Source organism: Musca autumnalis, unplaced genomic scaffold (assembly GCF_047663935.1).
Source record: "Musca autumnalis isolate F117 unplaced genomic scaffold, ASM4766393v1 scaffold_2, whole genome shotgun sequence".
Lineage (NCBI taxonomy): Eukaryota > Metazoa > Arthropoda > Insecta > Diptera > Muscidae > Musca > Musca autumnalis.
The window spans coordinates 133,472,952-133,492,254 of record NW_027411755.1 but is presented as its reverse complement, the minus strand read 5'-3'; the positions used below and the strand labels follow the sequence as shown (position 1 = coordinate 133,492,254).

The 19,303-nt window shown below is 37.4% G+C and overlaps 1 protein-coding gene across 10 annotated transcripts in view; it reads right to left on the bottom strand.

Moving 5' to 3' along the window:
• The window catches only part of LOC141394647 (uncharacterized), a 992,399-nt gene that overhangs the window by 646,307 nt on the left and 326,789 nt on the right, over positions 1-19,303 (bottom strand). For all 10 annotated transcript variants that reach the window (XM_073969386.1, XM_073969385.1, XM_073969381.1 and 7 more), the window contains one exon: positions 14,482-14,625. In XM_073969386.1, coding sequence (XP_073825487.1) covers positions 14,482-14,625 — 144 coding nt within the window. The remainder of the gene's footprint in view (positions 1-14,481; positions 14,626-19,303) is intronic.

Genomic DNA, 19,303 nt, shown 5'->3' with positions numbered 1-19,303 from the left:
TCAGCCATTTCGTTGGATTATTGAGGCCATAACATTCAAAATGCCGGAAATAGGGTGGTACCGTTCTATGGGGGCTATACTAAGGCGTGGAACTATACCGACTAGTTTCTGGGGGAAAGTTTTATACCCACAATTTAGACTAAATACCAAATGTCAGCTATTTCTGAGGAATATTGGGGCCACAACGTTCAAAACACCGAAAATCGGTAGGTACGTTCTATGGGGTCTATATGGACGGATGTAGCTATACCGGAACGTTATATATGGAACGTTTAGTACCCCAAATGAAGACCAAATACCAAATTCATCCATTTCGGTGGATTATTGTGGCCACAACCTTCAAAATACCGAAAATCGGGAGGTACCGTTCTATGGGGGCTATATGAACGGCTGGACCTATACCGACAAATTTTATACGGAACGTTTACTACCCCAAATGAAGATAAAACACCACATTTCAGCCACTTCGGTGGATTATTGTGGCCACAATCTTCAAAATACCGAAAATCGGGAGGTATATGAAGGCGTGGATCTATACCAACAAAATTCTGGAGAAAAGTTGTATACCGCCAACGAAAACTTAATACCAAATTTCAGTAATTTCGGTGTTATAATGAGACTAAGACTTTCAAAATATCGAGAATCTGCTGGTTTAAAAACGAAGCATAGAAATCTACATAAACATAAGAGTTAAGGCGTGAATAATAGTCCTTTGTTTCAAAAACTCGCCTTTAAATTTTTCCTCATTTTTAAATACATTTTTTCCAAAATTATTTATGTTTGTAAGGCTTTTTCTCCTTAGGAACCGCGAAATAAGCAAAAACAAAGTTTAAAAAAATTTGGAATGTTTAGAAGCGGTTGGCATCATTACCCAGGCGTTTACACCAGACAATTTGACTCCTAATACAACACTGATTTACTAACACATGCATACATATGTCGGCTGTCTCCCAGCTGTCTGTCATTTTTTTCACAGACAGTAGGGTTAAAAATTTTTTACATTTATTGTAAAAATGTGTGAGAAAATAATTAAAATGTATTGAAAACAAAAGAACATGAACATAAACTAAATATGTGAACGGAAAATAAAAAGAAATCGAATATACATGAACTCAACTGTCCTATCATCTATAAACGCAGTAAAACTATTAAAATGATGACATGAATTTCTTTATTTTTGTCGTTGGGCGCATCCACAGTGCATAGTATGATTGTTTTACCGTTTGTAACGCATTGAAATTTCAATATTTCAAGTTTTTTTTTTCATTTGATAAAAAAACGTTATACTATGTATATGCAATTTTATGGCGATCGGTTAACGTTTACTCGTGCCGCCTGACCGATCTTTGTTTCCATTGTAGCTTTAATTTGGCATTAAAGCATTACGACTAGGATCTATTAAAATTGTAGACATAGGTCTAGGTCGGCTTGAATTTTTTATCTACATTTTCGGTATAAAGTAGGGCTCCTAGTGGTCAACAAGATTGCACTTAAATAGCAGGACACCCGATTTCAAGTTTTTTAATGTTTGATCCAAAAATAGCTTCCCCCAAAAATTGTGGACATAGGCTCACCTTTTGGTATTGGTTTCAACATTTTGAAATTTTCTGACCGGATATAACCCCATATAACGGTGCCGTCCGATGTCAGGTATTTTCAAATTTTAATCTAATCAATTTCCTGTAATTGACAATAAGGAGGAGTCCCAGCGCTCCGAAGACTTCCCCACCATCAGTTGTGAACATTGCTACTTTGTTTGGTACCTGAGTTCGTAATATTTCATGGTGCAGGATATAAAAAGGTCGGTCAGGCCGAACTTAAGTTTTTTTATACCCTCTATTAAATTTGGGTAATTTGACATTTGAGAATCCAAATGGCCACAAAACTTCTTCACTAAAAACTTTCAATTTAGCTCCATATTTTGTTATGGCCCCCATATAACGGTACCTACAGATTTTCGGTTTTAACTATAGTTTTAACCGAACTAGTTGTAATTAGACACATGAGGTTCCTAGTTCCAAGCATTTGGGGTATTAGTGATCGAAGAACTTCTACACCTAAAACTGTGGACATTATACTTCAGAATATTTATGGTGGAGGGTCGAACTTAGCGATTTTTACTTGTTTTAGTTACTTGGATTTGAATTGTAACGACGAATATTCTATCTCTGTTTGGGGGTATTTCAAAAAAATGACCAATATTAAACAAGTGAGCAAAGGCTATAGTCGGACGGGGCCGACCATGTGATACCCTACACCACTACCCCTGTGCATAAGTTGGTAAACATTTCTTTTAGGAAATATAATCCGACTACCACCAAACACAATATGCCTCTTTCTCTCTGGGACGCTCATCAACCCCCAAAATTTCGTGACCATCCGATCAAAATTACGACCTGTAGCGTGAATGCAAAAAATGGAAAAATTGGATGCATTACCGACTATTGTCTTATCTCCCATGTTTGACCACCATCGCCAACCTACTTTACACCAATGTACAATTTTCTTCTTCCATTGACAGGCTTTGCCGTTGGAATACCCCTACTAGAAGCCGATATATTCACAAACAATAAAACTTTGAGTTTGTCTCCACATGAGTTTTTCCCCATTCCGACCCCTAAATATTATCCGACTATCACCAAAATCAATAGGCTTCTTCGCGACTATCCGATCAAAATTTCAACCTGTAGCGTGATTACAAAAAATGTCAAAATTGGATATATTACTGACTTTTGCGACATCTTTGCATCAATATAAAAGAGATCTTTTCTTCTTCCATTGACGGGCTTTCCTTTTGGAATACTCCTACCAGAAGCGGAGATATACGCATAAGGAAACAAGTGAGCCAAGGCTATAGTCGGGTTGGGGCCGACTATGTGATACCCTACACCACTACCCCTGTGCATAAGCTTTTGACTGGTAAAATTCAAAATATTAAAATTGGGATTGCTTAGCGCCTTTGCTTTGAATGTCTTCATTAATACAGGCCAATTATGTTGAAACGTATTTAAGTGATCGTGAGTACAACTCAAATAAAAAATGGAAAAGTGGGATGTACGCCAACCATCAATAGGCTTCTTTCCCTGTGAGACCCCCATCAACCCCCAAAATTTCTTGAGAATCCGATCCAAATTGCGACCTGTAGCGCGATTTCGAAAAATTGAAAAATGGGATGTATTACCGACTATTGCTATATCTCCCTTATTTGGCCACCCACGCCAACCTACTTTGCGTCATTGTAAAGGTAGGATATTCTACCTTCATAGTCAGGCTTTGCTTTTGGAAGCTCCCTAACCAAATCTGTGATATTCGTCAATATAATTAAAATCGCAAAAATGAAAATTTGGGTTTTATTAGCGACTATTTCGATATCTTCGTTGTTTGACCACCTACGACAACCTAGTATGCAAAGGTGATATTTTCTACTTTCATTAGCAGGTTTTGCTTTTGATATACACCTTATAGGTGCGGAGATATTAGCTTTGAAATAAAACGTTGACTTTTTCTCCAAATAAGTTTTTTGCCCATTCCGACTCCTGAATATTATCCGACCATCAATAGGCTTCTCTCCCTCCGGGGGCCCTCATCAACACCCAAAATTCGGTAACAATCCGATCAAAATTGCGACCTGAAGCGTGATTACAAAGTTTAGATGGACAGACGGATGGAGACACATAGCCAGATCGACTCAGCTCGTCGAGACATTCATTTTAGTATTGAATTGACAATATTATTGACAATATTTTAAGATTATACCTTGCTCATTACAAGGTTTATAATATAATTGCATTTCGTTTAATGAAGTAAAAAAAACACCGGCTCAGTTAGCCCTAAGTCATTTGGTATAAAAGCAGGGTGGCTGATGACTTAAGCTTTTCACTTTACACGTGAAAAGCTTACCCGAGTAGTGGTCTACGTTATCACATAATCGGCCCCATCCGTATATGTATCGAAGTTACATTGTTTCCATTTCCATACAACTTCGACCACTGAGAAACGCTGCCTTCAATGTAGAAATTTATGTTATATCAAATTATAATTTCGAAAATAACGAAAGGAATCCGGGGCCCTCATCAACACTCAAAATTTGGTAACAATCCGATCAAAATTGCGAACTGTAGCGTGATTACAAAGTTTAGATGGACATATGGACAGACGGATGGAGACACATAGCCAGATCGACTCAGCTCGTCGAGACATTAACTTTAGTATATATAACAAGTAAAAAAGTATCAGTCGGCTTTGCCGACAGAGATATACCCTCAGCCTGTGCAAATTGAAACACTTTTTTTTTCACAAAAAACTTATGTATTTAAGGGGTTTCAAAATGTTGGTCGTATGAACCGACAAAAATGTTGATTAAGATTAAAGTTAAAAAATTTTGCGGAAAAGGTACTTAAAGGAATGGACCGACATAGACCATGGGGATGCCATAGGGGCTGTTTTCTCAAGAAGTATGGACTTGCCCCTGAAACAACTTTTTCCATCGTAATTGAGGCAGCGAATGTAAGTTGCTTCAACAAATATCAAAGTGATTCAATAGCAGGTCTTAAAGTGAACTTATCCAAAATTTTGTGTGGGAGGTACAGGATGGAGTGGACAAATATAGTCCATATTCGAACCTGATCTATATCCGGTAGATATTATGAGAATGTGTAAAGTATGGACCAAATCGGTCACTCCCATCAAGAGTTATCGTGCGCACAAATTTTCTGAATATTTTTGAACATCTGTGGGGTAGGTACCTGAAGGAGGAAGGAGGACCGATATTGCTTATCTACGAACTTAAACTAAGTTTGAAAACAATATTAGGAAGGCCAAATTTTGGCCGGAATCGGCTTATCCGTTCGAGAATTATCTTGCGCTTCCACCCATAAACATGGTGTCATAGGGTTTGTTTTTCAACTTTCAGGCTATTATTTCAGGAAGTATGGACTTGCCCCTGAGGAAACTTGTACCTTCGTATAGGGGACAGTGAATACAAGATGTTACAACAAAAACCAAGGCGATTCGAGAGCAGGTCCTAAACTGAACTTTTCCGAAATTTTGTGTGGGAGGTACTCGAAGGAGTTTACCGATTGAGTCCATATTGGAACCTCATCTAAGTCTGGTAGAAATTTCATAATGTGCAAAGTATGGACCAAATCGGTTACTCCCTTCAAGAGTTATCGTACGCACAAATTTTCCGAACATTTTCGAATTTTTGTGGGGGAGGTAACGGAAGGAGTGGACCGATATAATCCATCTTTTATCTTGAACTAAGTTTGGACAAAATATTACGAAAGCCAAATTTTGGACCGAATCGGCAGATCCGTTCGAGAGTTATCTTGCGCTCCAACCACTACACACGGTGTCATAGGGTTTTTTGTAACTTTCAGGCTATTTTCTCAGGAAGTATGGACTTGCCCCTAATGAAACTTACAGCGTCGTATAGAGGACAGCGAATACAACTTGCGTAAACAAAAATCAAAGCGATTCGAGACCAGGTCCTAAACTGAACTTTTCCGAAATTTGTGTTGAAGGTTCCCGAAGGAGTGGACCGATTGAGTCCATATTGGAACCTCATCTAAGTTTGGTAGAAATTACACGATGTGTAAAGTATGGACCAAATCGGTTATTCCCTACAAGAGTTATCGTGCGCACAAGTTTTGCGACAATTTTTGAACATTTGTGGGGGAGGTACCTGAAGGAGTGGACCTATATGGCCCATTTTTGAACTTAAATGGAATCTGGACAAAATATTTCGATACCCAAAATTTGAACCGAATCGATTGATCCGTTCGAGAGTTATCGTGCGCACCAGCCAGACAGACAGACGGACAGACAGACAGACGGACGGACATTGCTAGATCTACTCAAAATTGTCTGAAACGGATATCGTACAAACATACTTGGGGTCTAAAACCATTATTTCGTTGAGGCACATTTTTTGTCGTATCAAAGTGTAAATACCCTCTTTAGCCTAAAGGCTGATGGTATAAATATTATTACGATGCGTTACAAACTTTTTGGCCAAAACCAACTTATAATACCCTCCCACATAGTGGTGTAGGGTATAAAAATGCATTATGTGCTTTTAATTGATCCCAATTGCATTACAAAGATATATAAAAAAATTCTCAGGTATCCTCATTTGCAATTTGTGGTATGCCGTATGAATTTTAAATCATTACCAAATTTGTTGGTGATGGTGGTCAAATATCAGAGTTAATGGAACAGGTGGTGAACTAACCAATTTGTATACCCTAAACCACATTGTGGTAAGGAGTATTATGTCTTAGAGGGTTTGTATGTAACATGCAAAAGGAAACGAGATAGACCCATTGTTCCTATTAGGGAAATACATAGAATAACACTCTCGGATTCAGTTGGAAATTGTGGAAGATCTTTTTTAGCCGTAGGAAGGAAGAACGTTACTGCTTTTGATGAAAATCGATTCAGATTTGGATATAGCTACCATGTATATGTTTTGATGAAATTTGAAATGTTTGGCTGAATTTGGACTAGAAATAAGTTCAGATTTAAATGTAGCTCACATACATATATATTTCTCTCTCGATTTGAGGTATTTTGTGCACCAAACACGCAAATTCTGTCAAATTTTAATGAAATTTGGAAAATGTCATCGAATTCGGATATATATTATTGCCCGAAGTATGAAGTATGAAGTATTTAGTGCACCAACATCGGTATGTATGTATAGAAATTTTTTTTGAACTCCTACCCCCTATTTTTTCCATTTGATCCAAAAACCTTATATATGAAATTTTATGGTAATCGGTTAATGTTATCCCGTGCCAACCTGGCGATCTTTGTTTCCATAGTGATTTGCATGGACCAAGGTGAATGGACAAAAACTTTACCAGTTCATTGTTGTGGCTATAAAACATATCCTAAAAATGTATGAAAATCGGGCCAGATTTTAATATTAGGTATATTTTAGGGCCCAAAATACCTATAATGGGTCTTATATGCATATTGCAGCAATATCAAAATCTGGCCAGATTTTCATAACTTTTTGTAGGATTCGTTTTTCAACCACAACAATGAACTGTTAATTTTTTGGATCAAATGGAAAAAATTTAGGGGGTAGGAGCTTCAAAATAAACAAGTAAAAAAGTATCAGTCGGCTTTGCCGACAGAGATATACCCTCAGCCTATGTGAATTTTAACTTTCATCTACAGACAGATCGAATATATTTAGGGTCTTTTCAGAATTTTGTGGACATTTGAGTTTGCCGAAAAAATGTGGATTAGGATTAAAGTTCAAAAGCGTTGCGGAGGGTGTATGGACGGAATATATTGGGGGGAAGTATCGGAATCTGTGGACCGATATTGCCCATCTTCGAACTGAAACTAAGTTTGAGCAAAATATGACGAAGGCCAAATTTTGGAACAAATCGGTTGATCATTTCGAGAGTTATCATAGGGGTTTGTTACACTTTTCGGGCTGTTTTCTCAAGAAGTATGGACTTGCCCCTAAAAAAACTTTTACCGCCGTAAGTGAGGCAGCGAATGCAAGTTGCTTCAACAAAAGTTGAAGAAAGAAAGTGAACTTATCCGAAATTTTGTGTGGGAGGTACCGGAAGGACTTGACAAATATAGTCCATATTCGAACCTAATCTATATGTGGTGGATATATTTGGATGTGTAAATTATAGACCAAATCGGTCACTCCCATCAAATAGTTGATAAAACAAAAATCAAAGCGATTCGCGGGCAGGTCCTAAACTGAACTTTTCCGAAATTTTGTGTGGGAGGTACTAGAAGGAGTGGACCGATTGAGTCCCTATTGGAACCTCATCTAAGTCTGGTCACGATGTGCAAAGAATGAACCAAATCGATTACTTTCTTCAAGAGTTATCGTGCGCAAAATTTTTTCGAACATATTCGAACTTTTGTGGGGGAGGTACCGGAAGGAGTGGACCGATATAACTTTGAAGCAAAACTAACTTTGGACAAAATATTACGAAAGCCAAATTTTGGACCGAATCGGTTGATCCATTTGAGAGTTATCGTGCGCTCCAGCCAGACAGACAGACACACAGACAGACGGACGGACATGGCTAAATCAAATCCAAATTGTATGAAACGGATTTCGTCCAAACATACTTGGGGTCTAAAACCATTATTTCCATGAGGCACATTTTGCCCGTATGAAAGTGTATATATATCCCTCGTTAGCATAAGTGCTGAGGGTATACATTTTTTTTTTGTTTGTTTTGTTTTTGGACATCCTAATGTACGTCAGTCCATTCGCAACGTACATATCTCATTCATTGTGCGATTCAACTGAAAATTGGGGAATATAATTTTTGTAGCCATATGAAGAACGCTATTGGTATTGGTGGAATTTGATTCAGGTTTGGATATAGCTGTCATATACATACATGTCTAACCGACTTGAGGTATTTGATGCACCAACATCGCTATTTATGTGAAATATGTGACGGAATTGGAACTAGAAATAAATTCGCCAAATTATTTTCAAAAAATTTCAGATTTGGATATAGCTCCCATATATATATGTTCGTCCGATTTCAAGTGTTTGACGTACCAAACACAAAATTGGACAGACATTTTGACGAAATTTAGAAAATGTGACGCAATTTGGTCTAGAAAAAATTGCGCCAAATTATATTAATATCGTTGTTGTGTAGAGTAGGCGTCAAGTAGTCCTAAATTTAAATTTTTGGACTTTTCTCTATTAAAAATTTTATTGACAATATTTTAAGATTATACCTTGCTCATTACAAGGTTTATAATATAATTGCATTTCGTTTGATGAAGTAAAAAAAACACCGGCTCAGTTAGCCCTAAGTCATCTGGTATAAAAGCCAGGATGGCTGATGACTTAAGCTTTTCACTTTACGCGTGAAAAGCTTACCCTGGTAGTGGTCTACGTTATCACATAATCGGCCCCATCCGTATATGTATCGAAGTTACATTGTTTCCATACAACTTCGACCACTGAGAAACGCTGCCTTCAATGCAGAAATTTATGTTATATCAAATTATAATTTCGAAAATAACAAATGGAATGACTTTCTTGAATAATAATTGTTCCACAAACATCCCATTAGGGACAAGGGAGACTTCTCTCGTATCAATGAGTGCACCCCGATTCATATTAGCTCAATGATATGGGACCTACAGTTTATCGCCGAGTCCGAACGGCGTGCCTAAGACACCACTATTGTACAGAAGTTTTACATGGCTGAAATACTCAGGAAATGCCGCCAACATTACTGAGGGGTATTTTGCCACCGTTGAAAAGTGTTTTGATGTTGCCTGGCCGGGGAATCGAACCCACGACCTTATGTGTGCAAGGTGTTGCTACAAAGGCAAGGTGCAATTATATACTTCCCATCCCACAAGGAATGGTAAAAATAATAATTTACATATTCGATGCACAGCGTAGCATCTTTTATCAACATCTTTCTTATCTTCATATTCTTCCATTCACATGTTTTTGTTTATGTATTTCCAAATTCTAAACTTAAAAGTTGGTTATTTATTCTGTCCCAGTTTCGCAATAACGAAATGTTATCATTCACCAGGCGCCATCATTCACTATTTAGAGTTTTTTTGAGGAGAATTTATTTGGCTTGTTATTTACGAAAACATTGTTTCCGAACTTTTGCTGGGCGTTCATAAAACTTTATTGTCTCTGGGTATTTGAAGTTCATTTGTGTTTTTGTGTTCAGAGGAAGTTTGGCAGCTTGAGGGTTTGTCTAACTTGTCGAGAAATACATCATTGTGGTCGTTACTGCCACAAGCTAGCCTCACAGAACGCATTGCCATCAATGATAAATTTCGCAAAATGAAAGAGAAATGAGTGCGGGAGAGAAGGAAGGCAAACGAAGAACGATGTAGTAAATTGTAAATTACATACGCTGGACTAAACTACATTTTACTAATTGCAAAGTTTTAATTAAATCCAGTAAAATGAAAATGTGGGATTTTGATATAACGGCCAGCGTGAGATTGTTGGAAATACCATGCCAACCAGCATGGACTTTTAATATGCAGTACAACTCATACCAACAACCCACCAAACCCCAAACAAGAAGAAGAAAAGTGGTTTGTAACCAAAACAATTTACACTCTGCTGCCACAACAACGACAACGATGACGTCCAACCGACCAACTATTTATGCGAAAATCAACTACTGATGATTTCATGCACATCCATATCCTGAATTGGTGTGAAAATCGCCGTGGTTGGCCATTGTTTTCATTAGTGATGCACTACATATTGCAGCAGTGGCTTAAAGACTGCCCAGTTTGCCAGTGCAGATGGTCTTCAAAACAAAAACACTACAATATCGAAGTGGTTTTCATTGGCCACATTGAATTTTATAACCAAAGAATAGCAACAATAACAGAAAAACCCCGACTTGCAAATAAACTGGCTTTATCTTTGGCAACTGAACCTTTTTAACTGACCACAAACCAATGTAATTTGAAAACGCTTACTGTGAGAAACGGATAGAGGTCAGATTGTAATATGAGAAAGGAATTTAAGGTATGACACGATGAGTGAGGGTGCTCAGGGGAAAGGGTTATTGGTAAATCGTACTGCAGGCAAGTATTAAATAATTCATTAATTCATTAATGTCGAAAAAAGCAAAGTGAAAACCAAACATACATACATGACTTTTCGATTTTTTTCTCAGAAATTATTTCCTCTACCACCAATCCAATATATGGACCTATGTCCACAATTTTTGGTACAGAAGTTTTTTGATCACTAGGAACCTTAATTGAATGAAAAACTATAGTTAATTCGGTAAGAAAAGTGGTTTGATGTGGCCCCGAAATTGGTCTTTTATACCTCCACCATAGTACGGAGCATGGTGGAATAAAAATGTGTTACATCAAATCATGTCAAACGTCAAATTTGCTCACAATAATGCGTTACTGTGAATTGCTTGTTTACATTTTGTATGTGATTTTATTCACAATTACGCATTTTGACAACAGGTATGAAGATCAGCTGTTTTTGGCGTCACACCTTATTATTCCACCATGGTACGGAGGGTGCATAATGATTGTTTTTCGTTTGTAACGCCTTGAAATAATCATTTGGGACCCTATACAGAATATATTCATGATCAGTATAAACTTCTGAGTCGATCTAGCCATGTCCGGCTGTTGTAATCAGTCTAGCGAGCACAACAATTTAGCTAGAATGCTACATTTTAGCACTCGAGTATTTTCCGTAGGAAGGTCCAGTTTTAAGATGGACTATATCGGGCCATGTTTTGGTATAGCCCCCATAGAACGATATGTCGGGATTTTCGGTACTTCGAAGGTTGTGATCTCAATACTCCACCGAAATGACATTTAGTCTTCGTTGGGGATAAAGTTGTATATCCACCTGAAGTGTGTCCCTTGCAAAAAATCACACAATGTGGATTCACGTTTTGTTATTTTTGTTTCACAACATCCCATACGTTACAAGGGAGACTTCTCTCATATCAATGAGTGCACCCCGATTCATATTAGCTCAATGATATGGGACCTACTGTTTATCGCCGAGTCCGAACGGCGTGTCTAAAGAAACCACTTGTAGAGAAGTTTTACAAGGCTGAAATACTCAGGAAATGTCGCGAATATTACTGAGGGGTATTTTGCCACCGTTGAAAAATGTTTGATGTTGTCTGGCCGGGGAATCGAACCACGGACCTTCTGCGTGCAAGGCGGGCGTGCATACCATTGCACCACGGTGGCACCCGTTTTGTTATAGCTCCCATATAAGGGTGACACCCGATTAAAAAATTTACGATTTTAATCTCATTTTGTGTTCCCATTAACATATATCCAGGTTTTAGTCGGGACCCCATAAGCCGATATTGCGTAATTTTATGTATTTCGAAGTTTTTTTTTTGTCAAATTTTCGAACCAGGATTACTTAATGCGGAAAGTTGTTAACATTGGTTCATGTTTTTGAAAGAATAACGATGACGCCCCCATGCGAGCTCTTTTAAAAGGTATTGCTACATGCTCCTTCTGAAATGTAAGTAACTTGGTATTTTGGAGCTTATTACATTAGTAAACGAAAGGAAATTAATTGCTTTTATTTACTTGAACTACCTCAGTAAAGATCGTGGAGAAAGATACAACATTTCGGCCATACTGAACTTATCGCCGTTCTTACTAATTAAGAATTATAACATAAATGTCGAACTCGCAACAACATATTATCCTAATTTACTATGATAATTAAATACTTCGTATTCATCATTATTTAGGGGTATATTTAAGACCATTTATTAAAAAAGCACACACTTCATTGGCAACACTGAAAATTTAAATACGTTACAATGTAATGTCGGTCTGTCAGTCCATCCGTTTGTAGAAAACAAGATCCAGCTCGCAATTTTAAGATAGAGCTTTGTAATTTGGTATAGAAGTTTCTATCACTCCTAGGATGTTTGGTATTGAAAATGGGCTATATCGATCCACGTTTTGATATAGCCCCCATAGAACGATACCACACGATTTTCGGTCTTTTGAAAGTTTTAGCTTCATTATCACACCGATCTTCGTTGGGAGTATAAAACTTTCCTTCAGAATTTTGTCGGTATAGGTCCAAGCCTTCATATCGTCCCCATAGTACGGTACCTCCCGATTTGCAGTGTTTGTTTGGCCTCAATATTCCACCGAAATGGCTGAAATTTGGTATTTGGTCTTCATTTGGGGTATTGATCGTTCAATATGAAATATGTCGGTATAAGTCCACGCCTTAATATAGCCGCCATAGAACGGTAACTTCCGATTTTCGGTATTATGAAGGTTTTGGCCTCAATATTCCTCCGATATGGCTCAAATTTGGTATTAACTCTTTGTGGGGGTTATAAAACTTTCCTCCAGAAACGTATCGGTGCTGGTCCACGCCTTAACATAGCCCCCATAGAACGCTACCTCCCGATTTTCGGTATTATGAAGGTTATGTCCTCAATATTATACCGAAATGGCTGAAATTTGGTATTTAGTCTTCGTTTACGGTACAAAACTTTCCACCTGAAAATGGCACCTCCCGATTTTCCGTATTTTAAAGGTTGTTGCTTCAATACTCCACTCAAATGGCTGAAATTTGGCACTTAGTCTTTGTAGGTGGTATAAAACTTTCGTCCAGAAATTTGTCCGTACAGGTCCACGCCTTCATATAGCCCCCATAAAACTGTACCTCCCGATTTTCTGTATTTTGAAGGTTGTGGCCACAACAACCTACCGAAATGACTGAAATTTGGTATTTAGTCTACGTTGGAGGTAAAAACATTTCTGAATGAAATTTGTCGGTATAGGTCCACTTTTCGATATAGCCCCCATAGAACGGTACCTCCCTATTTTCCCACCGAAATGACTGAAATTTGTTATTCAGTCCTCCATGGGGTTATAAAATATTCCAGAGGAGAATTATTAGTATAGGTCCGCGTCTTCCTATATCTACAATAGATTTTCTGTATTTTTTAGGTTTTAGCCACATCTCACTTATCTTACCGAAATATCGGAAATTTGGTAATTAGTCTTCTTGAATTTAAAAAATTTCCGCCAGAAATTTTTCGGTATAGATCAACGTTTTGATATAGCCCCCATAGCACGGTACCTCCCGAATTTCGGTATTTTAAAGGTATGCCACATTGTTTTACCGAAATTGCTGAAATTCGGCATTTTGTCTTCTTCATAAACGAAAGCAAACTAATTGCTCCTTTTAGTTTAATTCAACTCGTGGTGGAGGCCCGGCCGAACTTAACACCGTTCTTACTTGTTTTTCACTGTTCCAGTGCATTCCAGAACACAAACACCAGGTGCACTAAATTCATTAACGTCTTGCCCGTCAGTATGTTTATCCCACAAAACACACGAATCCCTACCGGTCACTTGTTAATACATTGGCGTTTTGTTTTCTCTTCCTTTTCGCAGGTTTAATTTTGCACCATTTTGCCGAGATTGTAATTAAAAATCACAAACTTATCACGTGTTCTGATCATTCGTTCGATTTGTTAATTACACCAAGAAAACAAGTTTAGATAGCGACCAGCCAACAATGTTAATTCAACAGCAAATTCATTTGTATCCTTCACGATATAGAACCGGATCTCATTTGTATCCTTGGCTATTACAACGATGCGAGCGCCAATCTCGTTCACGTTGTTTAACCATAAAATTCCTACCGATTTATAACGAAACGTTGCTCCATCCCGTTGCTGTTGTTTGCATAATTAATGTATTCAGTCTGACTTGGCCAAATACCATCGAAGTAGTCGGCGATGAGAAAACAAAAACACCAACCAAAAAAAAAAACCATTGCAAAATATGCAAAATGGCTGTGGACGTGCCTGATTTCATTTGGATGATGTTCCCATATTGTTTAACCAGTTAAATGCAAAGATTTGATAAGGATTTGTATGGTGTGCTTAAGTAATACCACGTCTTATCGTGATATTTGATTTAAAATTATGTCCTACTTACCGTTATTTTTAAACGTGCTATTGGCGGTGATTCTAATGTTTCCAATATAGCTGTGGCGCTATTATAATTTCCCACCAAGAGGCAATACTGGGCTACACCACTCCATAGTTCAACACATTTACTGCGCTCATGAATGCCACTGCACTGGAAAGAGATAAATGGATAAAAATTAATACAAATTTCTTCTTTCCAAAATAATGACGACATTAGTTATACGTTTAAGACTTTTGGATTTAATATGATAAAATGTTTGTCTTTTCAAAATTATGGGTTTGGGTGATATTGTAACAAAAACTTATTTTACATAATCGTTTAACAAATGGCTAAGTTATATTGGTTGAAGTGTGAAAAATCGCACGAACAACTGGAAATTACTCTTCCTCGTGCTATATTCTGCTTACAACATACCAAACAGTATAACTATTTATTTTCACCAAAACTGAAATTAAATTAGCTTCCGAAATTGGGAAAACTAATAAAATCTGATGACAAATAGATGAGTTATGCATTTTTTATACCCTCACAATTTATGCTAACGAGGGTATAGACCCCAAGTGTGTTTCGACGAAATCCGTTTCAGACAATTTGGAGTCTGTAGGATGGCTGGTGCGAACGACAACTCTTGAACGGATGAACCGATTTGGTCCAAAATTTGGCCTTCGTAATATTTTGTCCAAACTTAGTTTAAGTTCGAAGATGGGCCCTATCGGTCCACTCATTCAGTTACCTCCCCCGCATAAGTTCGAAAATGTTTGTAAAAATTGTGCGAACGATAACTCTTAAAGGTAGTAACCAGTAACTAGACATGGATGATGTTCCAATATGGACTCAATCGGTCCACTCCTTCGGATACCTCCCACACAAAACTTCGGAAAAGTTCAGTTTAGGGCCTGCTCTCCAATCGCTCTGATTTTTGTTGTAACAACTTGTATTTGCTGCCCATTTCACGACGGTACAGGTTTTTTTCAGGGCAAGTCCATACTTCCTTAGAAAATGGGCAGAAATCTGTAAAAACCCGCTGAGGCACTATGACTAGTGGATGAATAAACAACGAATAAACCAATTTGATCCAAAATTTGGCAGTCGTAATATTTTGTGCAGACTTAAATCTTGTTCTATAATGGGCCATATCGGCCCTCACCTTTGGTATCTCCCCCACAACACTTCAAGATATTCGCTAAAGTGGTATACGGCAGTGTACTTGGGGTCTAAAACCGTTATTTCTATGGAGCACATTTTTGGTCGTATCAAAGTGTATTTAACCTGTCAAATATGGATTGTATCCCACAAAAAAAAAAAAAACAAATATTCGAAAAGTTCAGTTTAAGGACATTTATTCGATCATTTGGATTGTTTGCGGCAGGTTGTATACTTCCTGAGCACGATATCTTTAGAATTGAGTATTCGATTTGACCTCTGTAAATCGTAAAATTCCGACAACGCCGTTGTGGACCTCCCTCTCCATTGTTTCAATTAAATTCAGTTATTCTGTGTTCGAGGATAGTTTTGAATTTTTTACCGAAGGTTCTCCTTATGATTCTGATTACAACGATATAATTTTTTTTGACATGTTGACCCAAAACCTAAGACGACCAAATAAAATATCTGGTTGGCACGATAACTATAGTAAGGAATGACTGCCAAAATTCGATGCAGTTCCAAGGTGGGTCTATGTAGGTAAATTCCTTCAGGTACCTCCTCCCCAAAAGTTCAGCAATTTTGCCCTTTAATACAATGACTACATTCGATTTTTTTAGGGTAAGTCAATACTTCCTGAGATATGGGACCGATATGTCTCAATATTTAGAAACTCTCCTTCCATCACCTCTGGCACAAAAGTTGTCATAGTCTTTGTTACCACGGATAATGGACTGATCTTTACGAAAAAAGTTTACGCTGAAAACTTCTAAAACTTATTTTCTCATCTACGAAAATGCTTTTTACTATTTAAATTTGGGATCAGTTCACAGTAAATTGAATGATTTTTTTTTATTTGTTTTACATATTTTTTTGGTATATATGTTGCTAGCCACCCAGCAGAAACCCAGCAGGATGTCAGCAAAGACGAATTGTTTGCCGGTAGCGAAGACTCATGATGCATTACTCCTATGAGTAGTAGTTTGGCAGTTGTCAATAATATTTTATTCTATGGTGCCCTGATTCTGATCACAATCTACGCTAAAATATTTTGTTAGCCAATCTAAATTATCAGCAAATGATATCTCTGAAAATATCAGATGTAAGACCAAGTTTCGCAAGTCGCGGGCCAGAAGCACTTTGGAGCTGACAAAGAAACCTTAAAAACCTCTTATAAATTAAAACGCCAGTCCATGATGGAAGAATATTCATACCTGCCAGAAAGCCGAAGGCAGTGACCGATATTTTGTTAGACTATTTAAATCATCTGCAAATGATATCTCTGAAAATATCAGATGTAAGACCAAGTTTCGCAAGTCGTTGGCCAGAAGCACTTTGGAGCTGACAAAGAAACCTTAAAAGCCTCTTATAAATTAAAACGCCAGTCCATGATGGAAGAATATTCATACCGAAGGCAGAGACCGATTTGGTCCATTCTTAGTACACAGTGATATTTCTCTGAGGCATATTTCTCTGTAATATGGACTGTATATGTCAACTCGTTCGGGTACCTCCCACACAAAATTTCGGAAAAGTGGGGTTTATGACCTCCTCTCGAAACGTAGTGATTTTTCTTGAAACAGGTTGCACTCAAGGCCCCTATTACGATGGTACAAGCCCAGACTCGGACCCGGATGAATTACTTCATGCTATGCCATTTCATTATCAAATAATAAAAGGTGGCGGAACTCTGTAACGATATAAAGGTCTTGAGGTTTAAACTCGTACTGTATTCAAAAAATTACGAGTTCAGTATTATGTATGATATATCAAGGAGTTTCCATTGAGTAGATCTCCAAAACCAATTGGAAAATTGTTCTACTGCTTTAATCAAAAGTTTTTTTATTACTATTTTAGATAAATTTGTTGCTAAATAGTAGAAGAAAATAATGGAGAAAAATTTATGACCTGTTTTTCTACGACGATTCCAATTCAAATTCGTTCGAAATACTACCACACACACCTGTTGTTGTGGGACATGTTTGTTTGATTGACAATAAAAACAATTGAAATATTTTGCAAACAACTGAAGTTTTGTAGTAGTTCGAACGAATTGTATTCAAATCGTCTTAGAGCAACAGACCTTTATTGTTGTGCACCCTAATGTTCTAATATCTGGTATAAGTAGCATACCCACCTGAATTTTTTCCTTTCATTAGCAAAGTTGTAACTGAAAACAACCATAAATGAAATCTGCTGTAATTTGTATTGTATTGTATATAGATTAGATTCGAATATGGATTATATCGGTTCACTCCTTCATATGTGTACATCGCACACAAAATGTCAAACATCCCATTACACGAAACTTTGAACATCCTAAAGTTACTTCCAGAAATACGTATATCAAGTACGAAGAGGGTCTATATGGGACATCTTCGGCTACCCCCTCACAAAAGTTCAACATAAGTGCAGTTTAAGGACTGTTCGAGGATCCATTGGACATTTTGACGAATGGCACTCCTTAAGGTCTTGTTTACAGCGATGTTATATTTTTCTTGGGTAAATCCATTTTTCATGACATAATAAATGCTCTAAGTCTTACTGGGACCAACTATAATGACGACGTGTAACAATAACTATCAAAAGAAATGCCTTCCAAAATTAGGTCCACTTCCAAAATGGACTATATCGGTCCATTCTTTCAAGTATCGTCTCTACAAAAGTGGAAAACTTTTGCGCTTTTATCAAAGTCAAATTTATGAGCACAACATAATCATTTATTCGCAACGCCCTCATTTGTTATGTTATATACCCATAATACGTTTTGATATTTTGTCGGAAAGTTTAACTTAAAAAATAGGCCACGAAATTCTGAAACTCCTTGACTACACAATTTTTAGAAACTCCACCATAATATGGAGGGTATAATTAAATTTGTCTTTCCGTTTGTAACACATCGAAATATTCATCGGAAACCCTATAAAGTATATATTCTTGACCAGGGTAAAATTCTAAGTCGATATAACCATGTACGTCTTTCCGTCCGTCTGTTGAAATCAAGATACAGCTCGCAAATTTTAAGATAGAGCTTTGTAATTTGGTATAGAAGTTTCTATTGATAATAGGATGTTTGGTATTGCAAATGGCTTATATCGGTTTACATTTTGATATAGAATGTATCTCCCGATTTTCGGTGTGCTGAAGGTTGTGGCCTCAATATTCTTCAGAAATGACTGAAATTTGGTAGTTAGTCAGCGTTGGGGTATAAAACTTTGCCCCAGAAACTTGTCGGTACAGGTCCACTTCTTCGTATAGCCCTCATAGAACGGTACCTCCCTATTTCGGGTATTTTGAAGGTTGTGGCCTCAATATTCCACCGAAATGGCTGAAATTTGGTATTTAGTCTTTGTTGGAGATAAAAGCCTTTCCGACTTAAATTCGTCGGTATAGGTCCAATTTTCGGTACCTCCCGATTTCCGCAATTCTGAAGGTTGTGACGTCAATATCCCACCGAAAGACTCAAATTTGTTATTTAGTCTTCCATGGGGTTATAAAATATTCCAGAAGAGATTTATTAGTATAGGTCCGTGCGTTCCTATATTCCTCATAGAAGCGCACCTCTTGGTTTTCGGTATTTTGAATGTTTTACCGAAACATAGGAAATCTGGAATTTAGTCTTCTTTGAGTCTAAAGAGTTTCCGCCAGAAATTTGTAGGTATAGATCGACGTTTTGATATAGCCC